The sequence below is a fragment of the Leucopleurus acutus genome (genome assembly GCF_964270905.1).
Source record: "Leucopleurus acutus genome assembly, chromosome: 3".
Taxonomy (NCBI): Eukaryota; Metazoa; Chordata; class Mammalia; order Artiodactyla; family Delphinidae; genus Leucopleurus; species Leucopleurus acutus.
The window spans coordinates 7,916,370-7,932,586 of record NC_139145.1 but is presented as its reverse complement, the minus strand read 5'-3'; the positions used below and the strand labels follow the sequence as shown (position 1 = coordinate 7,932,586).

Here is a 16,217-nt window from a genome sequence, read left to right as displayed (position 1 = left end):
GGGTTGTTGTGATTAAGTAAATTAATCCATGCCAGTGCCTGATATGCAGTAGTGGGAAGCTCAGTGTCTGTCCTTGAACATCACACTGAGGACTTGGTACTTGGGAATCATAGGAGCCCTGGGAGACTTGGAGGGGAAAGGCAAGATGCATTTCTGAGTGTCAATTGCAGGCAGGCCCCCAGTCGAGCCCCCCCTCCCCCTCCCCCTCCCCCTCCCACATCACCTGTTTTCCCTCAGTCCTTCCCGATAGAATTCTTGAAGGAACGGAGCGGGGTCATTTGCCTGGGCCCCGCCCGCCGGGGCCTTGAATCCTGCGCCCCGCCCGCCGGGGCCTTAAATCCTGCGCTCGCCAAGCTCCCGATCCCCTTCCACCCCCACCTACCACATACCACCTGCTCCTGCTCTCCCATCAGGGACCGCGAAGCCAGTCCCCAGCTGTGACGCTGAAATTTGATCCCGTGGAGACACCATCCTATTAAAACGCGCGGAGCCCAAAGGTATAGTCACAGAGAGGGGTGTGGCTGGCATTTTAGCTCCGCCCCGCCGATGCAGCCGAAGACCTCATTGGCGCCTTTCCGCTTCCGCAGATCTTAGGAGCCGCGGTGTAATTGGGTGAAATGCCGAGGAGTGGACGGGATTCCAGGACGGGATTGCGTTCATCGATTAGTCAATATCTAAGAGGGCGGTACAGGAGGTACAGATCTCCGATCCGATTGGCTTCTGGCTTAGCTGGGAGGCGGGACGAATTCTTGGTCCCACGAGGGGAGGTGGCCGAGGAGGTCCGCGGGCACCGCGGAGCGCGAGAGTGAGGTACCAAGCCCAGCCCGCCTGACCCCCTTAGATCCGGCCCCGGACTCTTGAGTGCTGCAGGTCGAGGCCCGGGTCCAGTGGTGGGGTCGGTGTCCTCGGGATGAGATTTAGGGTTTCTCAGGATTAGATGGCGTCTCCAGGAGGTGCTTTGGGAATCTTCATAGTGATATCTGGGATCCTGTCATGAAAGGAGTAGTCTTTGATATCAGAACTCGGTCCCTGGGGTGATATTTGGGAGTCACTGGGGTAATCTCTGAGGATCTAGGGCTTCGAGCTTGAGCTGCTGGGGCTGAAATTTGGGGGTCTCAGAGGTGGCATGGATGTTGGGGTCCAGAGAGCCTAAGATCTTGAGGGCTGACATTTGGAGAGATGGAGTCGGGGGACATCACAGAAGTGCTATGGGTCTTCCGCACCGCCATTCCTGGGCTACTATCCCTGGATCTCTGCTGGATAGACCATGACCCTGGCCTTGTGCAGGCTCACAGGGTCTGAAGGCCACAGGGCAAAGGTAAAACTCTGACCACCTGGTGCCTCCTTCCCAGGCCCGCAAGATGGAGGAAGGTGGGAACCCGGAAAGCCTGACTATGGTGGTTCATCTACTGGTCTTGTCAGGGGCCTGGGGCATGCAAATGTGGGTGACCTTCGTCTCAGGTAGGGACCCTCGGCCTGGATATCATGAGTGCCTAAGGTGGGGACAGGGATGAGAGGGGGACTTGGAAGTGTCCTAACAGACATGTGGTCCCCTGCACCCCACAGGCTTCCTGCTTTTCCGAGGCCTTCCCCGACATACCTTCGGCCTGGTGCAGAGCAAACTCTTCCCTTTCTACTTTCACATCTCCATGGGCTGTGCCTTCGTCAACCTCTGCATCTTGGCCTCACAGCGTGCCGGGGCTCAGCTCACATTCTGGGAGGCCAGCCAGGTATGACAGCTTGAGCTCCACTACCCTCTGGAGATTCATTCCCAGGACCACACTGAGCACCTATGGCTACACCTTTGTGAGAATTAAAACGAAACCCCCCAAACTGCCCTTTCTTCCTGGTGTATACAAAGCTGGGTTCTGGATACCCTTGAGCAGTGCACAGCCTGCACAACCATCCCCAGCAGCCCTGACTATTCCGCAGTGTCTCTCTGCTGGCTGTTGCTCCCTCTCCTCCCCTTGGCTGGGCCTGCAGCCAAGCTGTGGTGACTCAGCTGGGCTGGGGCACTGACCCCAGCTCAGTGTTTAAAAACCAGCCTGACTGGGAATTTACAGTCCCCCACCCTCATCCACACATTTTTCCCAGCCACAAGGCAAGGAACCATCTGTGCATCTCATATTTCTCTATCCTGCCCTCCCCCTGCCCCCATTATGTCCCTCAGATGTGGGCAGGTGAGGCCTGACAGGGGTTTCAATAATCCCACAGACACAGGAGGGATTATGGGTAATTGGAACTTCGAGGACTTTTAATTCACTCCCTCTGGACCCAATGTCAACTTCTAGGGTCTAGGCTGGGGCCACAAAGGAGATGGGCCCTCTCTTAGGCTCTCTATTTTGGGGAAATGAGGGGACAGTTATGGTGCTCTGTCCCAATTCAGGGAAGAGAGGCTCTGCCCTGAGATACCCTCAGTTTGGGGGGACAGAGGAAGGTAGGAGACAGGCTGTGTTCTGGAAAGTTCCAGTCAGGGTATCAGAGGAGAGGAGGCTTAGGAGGTTTGGGGGAGAGAGAGGAGACAGTGGTAGAGAGAGGAGATAGTGGTGGAGCCTTTCCTTAGGAGCTGCAGGTTTCAGGGTATGAGAGCTGGAGCTCTGTTTGGGTTTGAGGTTGGAGTGGGGAGGCCTGGCTTTGACCCAGTCCTGTCCCCCATTCCCCTCTGGGCTTTGAGGATGCAGAGGGACCCTCCCTAGGGCCCCTGCTGTCTCCCAGGCACGGCTCACCTTGTCCTCCTGCCGCCCTACCAGCTCTGCTTGCTGCTTCTGAGCCTCATGCTGGCCACCATCAACGCCCGCTGGCTGGAACCCCGCACCACGGCCGCCATGTGGGCCCTGCAGACCATGGAGAAGGAGCGGGGCCTGGGCGGGGAGGTGCTGGGCAGCCACCAGGGCTCAGACCCCTATCGTCAGCTGCGGGAGCAGGACCCCAAGTACAGTGCCCTCCGCCAGATCTTCTTCCGCTACCATGGCCTATCCTCCATTTGCAATCTGGGCTGCCTCCTGAGCAATGGGCTTCATCTTGTAGGCCTCGCCCTGGGCCTCAGGAGCCTCTAGCCCCCACTGACTCTCTGTCTCTGCTGGGGCCCCAAATGTCAATAAACACTTCTTTGGAAATGACTGCTGTCACTTTTCTCCAACTGGGAAGCAGGGGGAGGGGCAGGCAAGGGTAGAGCTGAGGGATTCCGTTTCCCCATTCATGTGGCATGATGATTTGGAGAGTTAGCTGTTGCAGCCCTTAAGCTCTTCCTATAATGGTGCCCATTTGTTGAGCACCCACTGTGTGCCAGGTGTGGCGCTAACCACTGCACAGATCATGTATTATTGTAACAACAGCTGGTCCTGATCCCTAGAGGACAATCATATTTTTCACCCCATTGACATCAGGGGTGGCCATGTGACTTGCTTTGGCCAGTGAAATGTGAACAAAGTCATTTCCAAAGAGAAGTATACAAGCCAGAATGTGATTCGCCACATCTTCCCCTCATTGCAACGACCGGTGTGAGAGAAACAAACCTTGGATGTTAGATGCCATGATGACTATAGGGCAGCTTGTTACTGAGCATATGCCATCCCTTCCTGACTGATACACATCATCTCAGTTTGTCCACAACAGCCCTTAGAGGTGGCTAACATTGTTCCATGAAGCAATGGGAGCTCAGAGAAATTCAGCAAGTGGCTTCAGGCGCAGTTGTTGGGATTTGAAGCCCAACAAAGCCTGAACTGTGTTTTGTTTTGTTTTGTGTTAAATTTTTGGCCACGCTTCATGGCATGTGGGATCTTAGTTCCCCAACCAGGGGATAGAACCTGTGCCCCCTGCAGTGGAATTACAGAACCGTAACCACTGGACGGCCAGGGAAGTCCCAAGCCTGAACTGTTATAACTGCAGATTCTCTTCTGTTGGCTTGAAGAAAAGTCTGGGACCTCAGCTGGGCCTGGTTGCCAAATTGTGTGGCCTCAGGCAAGCGTCTGCCCCTCTCTGATCTCCAGTTTCTTTATCTGTAAAAGGCGGGGGTGGTGGTGGTGGTGGTGGCGGGGGGTGGTGGTGGGGGTGGTGGTGGTGAATTCTAAGGGCCCTTAAGGGTATTTGGGAAAGGCTCTAGCCCAGTTTAGGTCAGGCGCTGCATGTTACAAACACTAACTCAGATCAGAACCCTTACACAACCCTGTGAGGTGGGTACCCTCGTTATCGACCACGTGACGGATGGGGAAAATGAGACCCAGGGAAGTTAACATGTCCAAAGCGACAAGGCTAGAAAGTGGTGGAGCTGAGATTCGAACCCGGCTCCAGAGTCCGTGCTGCTTAGCTGCTGTGCACGTAGTAGGAGCTCCACGTATGGTTAGTGAAAATGCAATATTTATTGTCAGGGAACTGATAGCTGCGCGCGCGGTGCGACTTCCAGCCCCTCCCCCGCCCCCGCCCCCCAATCCGCGGTCTCCACAGGCCCCGCCCCGGTCCCGCCCCGCCCTTCCCCGAGAGGGGCCCCTCCTCCCACGCCTGGGCGGGGCCGGCGCGGGATCCGGGTGGCTGCGGGCGGCGTTGGCGGCTGCGGCTGCGGGGTCCGGGTCGCAGCCAGGGCCAGGTCACAGCGAGTTCGGAGGCGGAACGTCTGAGGGCGGCGTCCCCACGCGAGGTGACCCCGTCGGAGGGAGCGCACCCCAACCCGCGCCTCCGCGTCTCAGCAGGTCTTGGGGGGGACAGGGGCTTAGGGGGAGGCCCGGGGCCTGGGGAACAAAGGCAAGCAGCGGGGGACGCCTCCTCCCTCGCCCCCACCCAGCTGGGCTCATCGGGGAGCGTTAATGGGGCGCGGGCGGGGCAGACAGCCCAGCCGGGGACAAGAGATGGGACCATATGGTGATGGGAAGAAGCTCCTGAGCTCCCCTGCACCTGCTGGGGCGCCCCACATCTAGTGACGGGGGACAGTGCCAAGCCCTCCGGGGTCCCTTACCTAGTGGCAGGCTTGAGGGAGAGTCGGCAGATTGTCAGAAAGAGGTGGGACCGGCTGACAGGTGGGCTGAGGCTGGGGGATGGGGCGGGGCGGGGGCCCCCATACCGGCGGCCCTGCCCTGCATGGGGAAAGGCTTCCTGCCTTTCTCTTCCCCTCCTCAAACTCGTTCTCCCGGAACGCGGGGTGGGGCGGAGGGCTGGGCAGGAAAGGGGGGCTAGTTGGGTCCTCCTTTAAAGTGGAAAAAAGCCCCGCGGGGCAGTTGAGAAATGGCTTTGCCAGGGGTTCCTATGCTGGTGGTTCCCATTCACCCAGGCCTTCTGGAGCCTCCCTGTGAGGCTCAGGGAGCAGCCATAAACAGCTGGGGAAACTGAGGCCATGAGGGCTGAGCGGGTGAGCTGGATCCAAATGAAGCAGCCCAGCCGTGGGGACAGATTGCCAGGAAAGGCAGGACCAGGTGGTCGTGGTGGTGGCTGAGGGTGGTCTTGCATTTGCGGACCGTCATTCTGGCCTCCATGGGCTGAAGCTGGGGCTGGGGTGAGTCAGCCCTACTGAGAGGGGGATGGGCCCGGCCCCTTGGACAAACAGAAGGTGGCAGTACCCATGTGGTGGTAAAGCTGGGCTTTAAACCTGGGGTGTATCCACTGAAAGCCCCCTCCCCATGGGGATCAGGGAAGGAGTTAAAGTTGGCTTGGGTGGGGGCAGGCAGGTGGCCAACACCTGCCAAAGTCAACACCCAGGCCCTGAGGGGGACTCTATCCAGCTGGCAACCCCCCCTCCCCCCAGCTCACACCTGGGCCACACCAGCTGCTCACCCTGGGGCAAAGTCCACACCTGCACCTTCCGCAGGGTCTGGTTCCTCCGTGGCCAGATGGGGCACCCCCAACCTGGGCCCTTGCATTCGACAAACATCCCCATTTTCCAGAAGAGGACACTGAGGCCCAGAGAGGGCCAGTGACGCATCCGGGGTCTGTTGGCTTCCAAGTGGCCGAGCGGGGATTTGAGTCCAGGTCTGGTGTAGACACTGGAGCCATTCCTGGTGGGTTTTTTTCCCTACAGGGCTCCAGCCCTCCCCTCCCAGGAGGCTCCGTGCCAAGATGGCGTCAGCTGGAGATCCCCCAACGGGCCAGCGGGATGCAGCAGACCAGAACTTCGACTACATGTTCAAGCTGCTGCTCATCGGCAACAGCAGCGTGGGCAAGACGTCCTTTCTGTTCCGATACGCCGACGACTCCTTCACGCCCGCTTTTGTCAGCACTGTGGGCATCGACTTCAAGGTCAAGACCGTCTACCGCCACGACAAGAGGATCAAGCTGCAGATCTGGGTGGGCCAGGCGGCTGTCTGGGGGTCTGCTGGCCAGGCAGGGGCTGGGGTTTCTCCAGGGAAGTCCGGGCGAGGGTGTAGGGCTGTGGGGAGGGTCTGGGTGAGGACAAGTGTCCAGAGTCGAGGAGGGGGCTTGGAGTAGGTGTGAAGAGGAGCAGGGGTTATTATCTATGAGGTGAATTCATCAGGACGAGGGGGATGTGCCCTGCCCTGTAGGGTCTGAGGGGGAGACAGTACTAACCCAAGTTGGGTTAGAAGACCTGGTGACCAATGGAGAAGAGGTTTGGGTACCCTCTCGGGGCAAGCCCAGAGGCCCCCACTGAGCCTCTTCAGAGCCATGCTCTTTTTCCCAAAGCGCCTGCTGGTAATGATTGTCATGGTAACGAGCATCAGGCTGTCTGCATCAAGGTGGTAGCCTCTGGCCCATGTGGTTCTTTTTTTTTTTTTTTCTTTTTTTTTTTCACGTGGTTCTTATTTGTGGTCATGAAGCTAGTTCTTGGAGATGAGGTCAGAAGGGCTTACAAGTCTTCGAAAGGCCACTGACCCCTCAGACCGGAACCCCTCAAGGACAGGGACATGTCTCCACCAATAGACTAGAGATTACACGGGCAGGCCCATGTTTCTCCCATTAGACCGGGGGGCTGTGAGGGCAGATCCATGTCTTGCTCATCAAACTGGGGCTATAAGGCTGGGAGACTGGAGCCTCAGACAGGGGCCTGCAGGAGTGGGGTGGGGAATAGAGTGGCTTCTAGACGCCTGACCCCACTGTGTGCCCAGGACACGGCAGGCCAGGAGCGCTACCGTACAATCACCACAGCCTACTACCGCGGAGCCATGGGCTTCCTGCTCATGTATGACGTCGCCAACCAGGAGTCCTTTGCCGCCGTGCAGGACTGGTGAGTGCTTGCTGACCACTGACCCCCTGACCTTCGCCCTCTCCCCCTGACCCTAATCTCTGGCCTAACACAGCCCCTCAAACTCCACAGGGCCACGCAGATCAAGACCTACTCCTGGGACAACGCTCAAGTCATCCTCGTGGGGAACAAGTGTGACCTGGAGGACGAGCGTGTCGTGCCCACTGAGGAAGGCCAAAGGCTCGCTGACGACCTTGGTTAGTGCCCAGCCTGGGCCACAGGCCTGGGACCTCCCAGAACCAAACCTCCAACCCTGTGCTTGAGTCTCAGGTCCAACCACTGTCACCAACCCTTTGCCCTTTGAAGATCTGCCCAGAAAAATACCCACTTGCATACCACCTGCTGCATTTCATTTCAGAGGATTCACCCACAGATACCCTTTACCGTCCCACTGCCCTGGGAACCCAGACGCAGCAAAACCATTTCTGGGAATTTATCCTACAGACATCCACTTCCCATGTGGGAAGTGGCGGGTATATCAAATTGCTGCACCGTTAGTGGAGGGAAACCTTGGCAACCTCCCAAGTGTTTCACGGCGGGGGAAGCAGCTACACATAAACTATAGTCACATGGTGGGATACTACGCAGCTGTAAGAAAGGATGAGGACCTTCTTTATGTTCTGGGGTCTCCGGGTATATGGTTAAGTGGGAAAAGCAAACTGCAGAAAGGTGAGTATGGCTTCTTCCTTTAGTCCAGTGGTCAGCAAACTTTTTCTTTTCTTTTCTTCTCTTTTTTTTTTTTGCTCCTTGTGGGATCTTAATTCCCCAACCAGGAATTGAACCCGTGCCCCCTTCAGTGGACGCGTGGAGCCCTAACCACTGGACCACCAGGGAATTCCCCAGCAAACATTTTCTTAAAGGGCTAAATAGGAAATGTTTTCAGTCCTAGGGTCTGTGTCACAACCACTCAGCTCTGCCTGAAAGCAGCCATAGATAATACATCAATGAATGAGCATGACTGTCTGCCAATAAAACTTTATTTACAAAAATAGGTAACAGCACCTGAAACTAACTTGATAACATGATATTGTAAATCAACTGTATTTCAGTAAAAAAAAAAAAAAAAAAAAAAATAGGTGACAGGCCAGATTTGGCCTGCAGCTCAAAGTTTGCCAACCCCTGCATTAGTGTATAAAAAGGGTGAGAATAAGGATATTATACTTATGTTTGCTTAAAGGAACTCTGGAAGGATACAGAAGGATCTAGCAACAGTGGTGACCTGGGTGTCTCAGACCTGGCAGGCCAGGGCACCAGAGTGGGAGGGGGACTTTTCAGGCTACCTTTCTGAATCAGGTAAATGGATTATCAATGCAAAGTTTAAGCTAAAAGAAAATCTTATCTTGGAGTATTCTAGTATTCTAGGCCCTCCCCAGGACTTTCCTTGCAGGAGGCATTGTAACCTCTCTGGGGGAGGGCAGGTTAAGGACCCAGACTCTGGAGCTAGAATCCCCTTCTGCAGCCTACTAGCTGTGTGACCTTGGGCACCTCACCTACCCTCTCTCTGCTTCCATTTGTCCATCTAGGAAACAGGTGAAAACCACATCTACTTCATAGGGCTGTTAGAAAGATTAAGCAAATGCTGGCCATGATTGAACATTAACTCCTGTTATTTCTCGATTGCTTTGTGATCTTGCACCGGTGACTTCAGCTCTCTGGGCTTGCCCTTCCTCATGTGTGAAATGCAGATAATAACAGCCCCACCTCCTTAGGTTGTCAGGAGGGTTAAATGAGTTATGACGTGTGAAGCAGTTCTAACAGAGTCCGGCATACGTGTAGATTGCATCTAAGCATTAGCTAGCATGATTGTGAACTATTGCTGATGCTTGTACATAAAACCTAAGAGATTTACTATCTGACCCTTTACAGAAAAAGTTTGCAGACCCCTGGAGCATAACGGTTCTCTTTCTCTTTTTTTTTTCTTGCCATCGTTTGTTGGAGAAACTGGGTCTTTGTTCTGTGGAATGTCTCCGTTTGGGGTTTGACTCTGCTCCCTCGTGGTGCCACTTAACCTGCTCCCTTGTCCCCTGTGTCTTCTGGGAACCTCATTCTGGGTCTCATTAACAGGTGTGCTGGGGAGTCAGCTTTTGGTGGCCGGCCGTGGGCTAGAATACTTGAGGATGCTGCTCACACCTTCCTTTTTTTTTTTTTCTGGCTGCGCAGCAAGTGGGATCTTAGTTCCCCAACCAGGGATCAAACCCGCACCCCCTGCAGTGGAAGCACGGAGTCTTAACCACTGGACTGCCAGAGAAGTCCCCTGCCCACACCTTCTTGCAGAAAACATCTAGTGCCTGGTGTGAGGGGAGATTCCCACTCGGGCATTAAATTTAAAACATTAGAGGACAAAGTGGGAGATAGAATTCGATCCCAATTTTGTAAGAAGAAAGGCACATACATGTGCACACACACACATAACCCCTACAAACCGAACCCCAACGATTATGTATTTTTATATATATATATATATATATTTTTTTTTTTTTTTTTTTTTTGCGGTACGCGGGCCTCTCACTGTTGTGGCATCTCCCGTTGTGGAGCACAGGCTCCGGACGCGCAGGCTCAGCGGCCATGGCTCACGGGCCCAGCCGCTCCGCGGCATGTGGGATCCTCCCGGACCGGGGCACGAACCCGTGTCCCCTGCATCGGCAGGCGGACTCTCAGCCACTGCGCCACCAGGGAAGCCCTATGTATTTGTATTTTTAAAAAGAGTGGAAAACTAAATATCAAAACACCAATAGTAATTGTTTCTGGGTGATGAGGTTACACACAGCTTTTCTATATTTCTTGATATTTTTCAGTAGTTTCTAGTTTCTCCAGTGAATGAGTATTTATAACCAGAAAAAAAGTATTCAAAAAACTTCAGATTATTTGAGGCAGAGCCAGACACAATTAAGGAAATGCCAAATTTGCCTAGGAAGACAGAGGGGTGACATTGATGATCGCCAGACTGAGACTAGAGATCTGTTTTTGCGCCCTGCCTCTGTCATTCATCTGTCCATCCAGCTATCCATCCATCCATCCATCTACACATCCATTCATTCATCCATCCATCTACACATCCTTTCATCCATCCATCCATCTGTACATACATCCATCCATCTGTTCAATCAATCATTCAGTCAGTGGTTTCCAAGCATCTGCTCTATGCCAGGCACTGGGCTGCAGTTGTTGACAAGGCAGACAGAAATCCTGTCCTCTTGGCGCTGGTGTGCCAGTAGCAGAGACATAGTAAATGGATAATTACACACGTAACTAATTACAATGACATTTTTATAGTGCTGCATGATAATGACAAGTGCTGGGATAGAGGACTGTTTACCCTGTGATGTGTGTAATATGGTGGACGTTTTTCTGAATTTCTGGCCTACCTTGAGGATGACAGATGGGAACACATTGGGGACCATTCAGGGACAGCTCCCAGCAAGCAGAGCTTGAACCAGCCTTTTAAGGGTGCAGGAAGGTCTGTCATTTATTCCCTTACTTGCAGGTTGGTGGGCCACTTCTTATAGCCTAGGGACCCTGGGCAAGTCCCCAAAGCATTTGTACCACCTCTCACCTTTTCCAGGAGGGATAAACTTTTTTTTAATGAGAAAAAGTTATGATGGTCACTATGATGCTAAGAATATATTCAAAGCTACCTCGGCATCCCCTTCCCCAAAGGGAATCAGCCAGCCTGCCCTCCCTCCCGAGGCCCAAGGTGATACACTAGAAATGTTTAATCTTTTAGTATTCCAACCAGGCACCCTGGTTGTGTTCCCTGTATGAATTTACATGAGTGACTTTCCTTCTGTGTGCCCCAGTTTTCCCATCTGTAAAATGGGCTATAATAGTATAGGTACTTCCCTGGCAGTCCAGTGGTTAGGATTCCACGCTTCCACTACAGGGAAAATGGGTTCCGTCCCTGGTTGGGGAACTAAGATCCTGCAAGCTGTGCGGTGTGACCAAAAAAGAAAGTATAAATCTTAGAGCATCCTTAAATGAGTTAATTTATGTAAAGGGCTTAGAAAAATGGCCTGCTGCGTAGTAAGCATGATGTAAGCACTGCCTATTATTATTATTATTGTTGTTATCATTTTTTAGTGCATTCTGTAGGCCAGGAACCGTGTGCACTGTATGCTCTCTACAAACTCTTTGAAACCTGCCATTAGCTGGGTGACAGAGGTTGCAAACTGGTAGCCCCTGGGCTGAAGCCAGTCCTCAGCCGGTGCTCAATCCTCTGTTTTATTGGACCTAGAACATATGTTCCAGAACATGTGAAACACTTGGCTCCATTTAAAAGGTCCACATAAATATCTGGCTCTGTGGGCGCCCTGGCTGTGCCTTCCTGTGCAGCAGAAATTGAATAGAAGATGAGCCCCACTTACACAGGGGCACCCCCATATCCGCTGGACACCAGAATGTTACTGCCTGGACTCTTGCTGCCACTGCCTTGTGACAAAGAGATACGCAAGGTAGTACAGGCAAGGGCTGCTGTCACAGATTTCTACCAGCAGCAGCAGCATCGTTGTGCCCACTTTACCGAAGAGCAAACTGAGCCTCAGAGAGACTAAGGCCCTCAGTCAAGGTCCCACAGCTGCCCTAAGGGCAGAACTGGGCTTGGAACCCAGGTTCGGGTGATGCTACAGTCCAGGCTCTGCCCCCCAGGGTCTCACAGCTCTTCCCATCTTATGCCTCTGCAGGTTTCAAGTTCTTTGAGGCCAGCGCCAAGGAGAACATCAACGTGAAGCAGGTCTTCGAGCGCCTGGTGGATGTCATCTGCGAGAAGATGAATGAGTCCCTGGAACCCAGCTCCAGCCCGGGCAGCAATGGGAAAGGCCCGGCCTTAGGGGACACCCCACTCCCGCATACCAGCAGCTGCCCCTGCTAGAGATGATCCCTCACCCCTGCCCACCCCCTCCTGCCTCGGCAGGGACAGTGACTGAGGCATGAGCCACAAGGGCTGTTTCCAAGCTCAGGGCGCCCCCTCCCCTCCCATCAGCCGCATCCCCCCCGTCCCCTGCCAACTCCTGCATGGCGCATTCTCTGGCCATGGCCACCAGCCTGCCCCAGCAGCCCCTTTCACAGGCTCCAGACCCTGGGGACTCCGCACTGCAGGCAGAGTCTGGGGATGGGGCGTCTTCATGGGGGTAGTGCGGGCAGCGTGTCCCATCCCGCCTGGTGGAGGGGCATCCACAGTGCCTTCTGGGCTAGAACCACTTATCCACATCCGTTTCTTTGTCGGGCATTGTTTGGAGTTCACGCGCTGGCCAAAGATGGTTCTTCTTCTCCCTCGTGCAGCGGGGATTCTCATACTTCATCCCCGGAGATGTGGAAGGCGGCTCCTTTCTCAGGGTCACCCAGTCTGCTTGTGAACCTTCTCAGACCTCGAGGCTCCAAGGCAGGGTGGTGATTTAGTCCCCCCAGAACCCTCCTTTCAGGCCTGCACATCCTCTGCCTGTGAAAGCAGTATTAAAGCAGCTTTTCCCATTGTAAGAGAAGAGGGAGTCAGACCCCCCCCCCCACATCCCCCATTCCCCAGCCTGGCTTCAGGGACCGCAGAAGTGCCTTCTGAGCTTCCCCAGAATTCCACATCACCCACGACCCTGCCACTGTTTCAGCTTATCCACTTCATCCCTGATCCAGAATTGAATTCTGGAACTATGGGCCGCATGGGGCCGGGCAGAGAATCACCCAACCCTTGGCGTTCCTGCTGGGGACTTTCTACCAGAAGTTAACTCAGAGTCAGGAGCCTGGGCTCTCCTGCCCAGACCTGCCTCCTCCGGGCCCTGTTTGGCTGGTAATGGTTTAAGCAAGGTTCTTTCCACATCCGACATCCTGCTAGAAAAGGAAATTGAGCAATGCTCCTGTTTTCCTGTGCTGGCTGGTTGCTCTCCATGTAAGGACTTTGGCCCCTTCCACTTGAAAAAGCTTGAAGACGCAGTGTTGGCTTCCCGAGCCATGTCATCGCTAGGGTCCAGTGATGTTCTCTGCTAATGGAAGAGTCACTCGAAAGAATGCTTTGGGGTTGGGCTGGAGGGGCGAGAAGGCAGGGTTGGGTAACTGCTGTGGCCGCTTGCATTTCACAGGTGCAGCTTGGGAGTGGCAGGCTGATGGGGGATGGGTGGGGAACCAGGCTCCCTGGTTGAGGCACTAGCGGGGAGCCCAACCAGCTTGGGGTCCCCAGCTACCAGGGGCTCCTGCTGAGAGATGATGTGCAGTTTGGGGATCTACATCTTGACACATACGCCCCCCAGCCCCATCCTCAGCTCAGTGGCCCTTCCTGCCCACCAGAGTCCAAACCTGGTGACATGAGACCTTCTTCTACCCTGGAACACTGACACTCCAGAACTTGACAGACACTGTGCGAATGGCCAAGCATATGGTTTGTCCAGTCTCCCAGCCCCTGGCGCCAAAATGACTTCCTGTAAGCTTAAGGATCTCTGCTGCTTCCTTCCAAGAGTGGGGAAGGTCTGGTTCAAGTTTAATGTAGTTCTTACTTTTATAGAAGCTGGAGATTGAATTTATTTCTAGAGGGCCCTGTTCACCCCCAAACCATGGGCTGTCCTTAGAGCTTCAAAGTGGGGATATCTTTGTATACCAACAACTGTGCTGTGATGAAAAGGACAAGTTCTTGGAAATGCACCATGAGCGAGTATCTGAAGGTTTGGGGTGGGAGTCAAAAATGTCAATTGCTTTAACATAAAAGAGAAAGTAAAGCAGCTAGAAAAAGCTTCTTAAGATGCACCATGGCCTGTCGAGACCCTGTTGGTCAGTTCATTTTCCTTAAACGGCTGCCAGAAAAAAATGGTGGTTCAGAGTGTCACTATCTGAGGGACAAGCTGACTTGTCATCTCCCGTGTGATAAAAACAACAGCTCTGGCTGTATCTTGTACCTGATCTGGCCTAAGCTTTCTGTTTACACAAGATTTTTCACCAGTTCAGCTTCAAGTAGTAACTGAGACAGCTGCCTCTGGGCTCTCTTAAGACTGGGAATGACGTAGGAGAATTTTTCTTGCTTCTTCTAAAAATAACGTAAGTTTTTATTTTGTGAGGTTTTTAGGGGGGAGCTTTCACTCCTGATGGTCTCTGAGAAACTGAAACTGATGTCCTCAAAGATCACTAGGAGAGAATGGGAGTTTGCTGAGTTTACAAACAAAAATTAAGCGAAAGGCTGTGGGAAAACAGCTTCCCAACTCCAGGGAGACTGGCATCTGGGGAGGTCACTTGAGGATGTATCCTGCATCTGTGCCGTGCCTTCTCACCATTTGCTTTCAGCAACTTGTCCTTCCACAGGCAATTTCAGTGGGAAATTGCCATGACTGCCATCTGGGGTTATACTTTTTTTCTTTTTCTTTCTTTGGCTTCTCTGGGGATCATGTTCTTGTATCTTTCTCTCCTACCCAACTGGAAAAAAAAAAACAAACAAGTAAGTGGTGAAATTTGATCTCAGTGTTGAAGTGCTGATTCCCCTAACTGGCTTCGCCCCAATGATCCCAAAACACACTATAGAGAGAGCTCTGGACCTGATCATTTATATTCTGGGTGTGGTTCTCCTGTGTAAGCCATTCTTGGATGTCCACTTATAAAGATGTGCTCTTTTCTCCACAAGAAAAAAAAATTAAAGTTGTTATGCCCAGATGCAGTTGTTCTTTTATTGCCATTAGTGAAATGTCCTCCAGGAAGAGGACAGTTAAATCACAGTCAAGTAGATAGTTGGGCGAGGGCCATGTGTGATGCTGCAGAACCCGAATCAGGACAGGGAGGCTCAGGTCTAGGGCTGCCTCTAGCTGGGCCTCGTGGTCACCGCCTTGGCCCTGGAAAGTTCCTCTGCATGAAGGGCAAAGAGGATGATGTTGCCTCAACTAATTCTAGTAAGAAGGTCTGTCCTCCCCATAGCAGCCAGAGGGCGCCAGTGAGTACCTGAGTCAGGTCACGTCTCTGGTGGGAGCCCTCCATGGCTCCCACCCGACTCGGAGTAAATGCCTAAATCCTCCCCGGGGTCCACGAGGCCCTGCATGATCTGACCTGTCACCTGCCCTGTCACTCTTCCCACTTGCCCCCCAAACTTGCTCTGCCCCTCCTTGCTGCTATTTGAACGCACTAGGTCCCTACCTCAGGGCCTTTGCACTGGCTGTTCCCTCTGCCTGGAGTCACATGGCTCCCCTCATTCACCCCCTCTTTCAGGTCTTTGCACAAATCTCACCTTCTTGTTGACCCACCTTCCTCCCCAACACCGGGCTTAGGACTGCAAACCCTGCCACAGCATTTCTGTTGCCCGTTTCCTGGTGTCCTCCTCCCGACAGCCCCTAGAATCTAAAATACTATGTAATTTACTAATTTAACTTAAACAAGTGTCTCCTTCACTGTAATATCTGCACCTCAAAAGCAGGGATTTTTAAATTTTTTACTACCGCATCCAGCTCTTTCCTGTCTGCTACAAAAAAAAAAAAAAAAAAAAAAGAAATATTTGGTCTTTGCCCCTGGTTCTTGGCAAAGAGCTCCTAAAACCCTTGTAATATCCAGAGTGATAAGAGCATCTTTTGTATACTAATGAGAAGACAAGCTAGGCTGGAGACCCCTAGGTAGCTTCAGGATGGGGCTGATTGCCAGAAAGACCAAACCATGATTAGAGGGTTGAGACCATCAGCCCCAACCCCTGGGATGGAGCTCCAGGGAGGAAAGAGGGGCTGGAGATTGAGTTAATAACAAATTGTCGGGACTTCCCTGGTGGTGCAGTGGTTAAGACTCCGAGCTCCCGATGCAGGGGGGCCGGGTTTAATCCCTGGTCAGGGAACTAGATCCCACATGCGTGCCGCAATGAAGAGCCCCCATGCCGCAACTAAAGATCCTGCACGCCGCAGCGAAGATCCCGTGGGCTGCAACTAAGACCCGGCATAGCCAAATACATAAATATGCTTTAAAAACATTGTCATTCCCATCTGAGCTATATCCTTGGTAACAGTAAGTAAAGGATTTTCTGCGTTCTGTGAGTTATTCGAATGATCAAACCTGAAAGGGAGGGGGGATTGCGGGAACCCCCTGATTTTGTAGCCACGTC

General features: G+C 53.1%; 2 protein-coding genes across 5 annotated transcripts; both read left to right on the top strand.

Annotated features, from left to right (window-relative positions):
- The first annotated feature begins 737 nt into the window (after positions 1-737).
- On the top strand, positions 738-3,090 carry TMEM205 (transmembrane protein 205). 3 transcript variants are annotated; one of them, XM_082835615.1, is made up of 4 exons: positions 738-810; positions 1,353-1,461; positions 1,567-1,730; positions 2,751-3,090. In XM_082835615.1, exons 2-4 carry the CDS (start codon positions 1,362-1,364, stop codon positions 3,054-3,056), a joined length of 570 nt encoding a protein of 189 aa, XP_082691741.1. In that variant the 5' UTR covers positions 738-810; positions 1,353-1,361; the 3' UTR covers positions 3,057-3,090. The 3 variants fall into 3 exon arrangements, with proteins under 3 accessions (XP_082691741.1, XP_082691742.1, XP_082691743.1); XM_082835616.1 differs by having other exon boundaries at positions 802-870; XM_082835617.1 differs by lacking the exon at positions 738-810 and adding an exon at positions 816-895.
- Positions 3,091-4,529: 1,439 nt separating this feature from the next.
- Positions 4,530-14,585, top strand: RAB3D (RAB3D, member RAS oncogene family). Of its 2 annotated transcripts, none has more exons than XM_082835571.1 (5): positions 4,530-4,633; positions 6,005-6,270; positions 7,047-7,165; positions 7,256-7,380; positions 11,860-14,585. In XM_082835571.1, the coding sequence occupies exons 2-5, from the start codon at positions 6,043-6,045 to the stop codon at positions 12,045-12,047; spliced, it is 660 nt and encodes a 219-aa protein (XP_082691697.1). In that variant the 5' UTR covers positions 4,530-4,633; positions 6,005-6,042; the 3' UTR covers positions 12,048-14,585. The 2 variants fall into 2 exon arrangements, with proteins under 2 accessions (XP_082691697.1, XP_082691698.1); XM_082835572.1 differs by having other exon boundaries at positions 4,539-4,685.
- Positions 14,586-16,217: the final 1,632 nt, after the last annotated feature.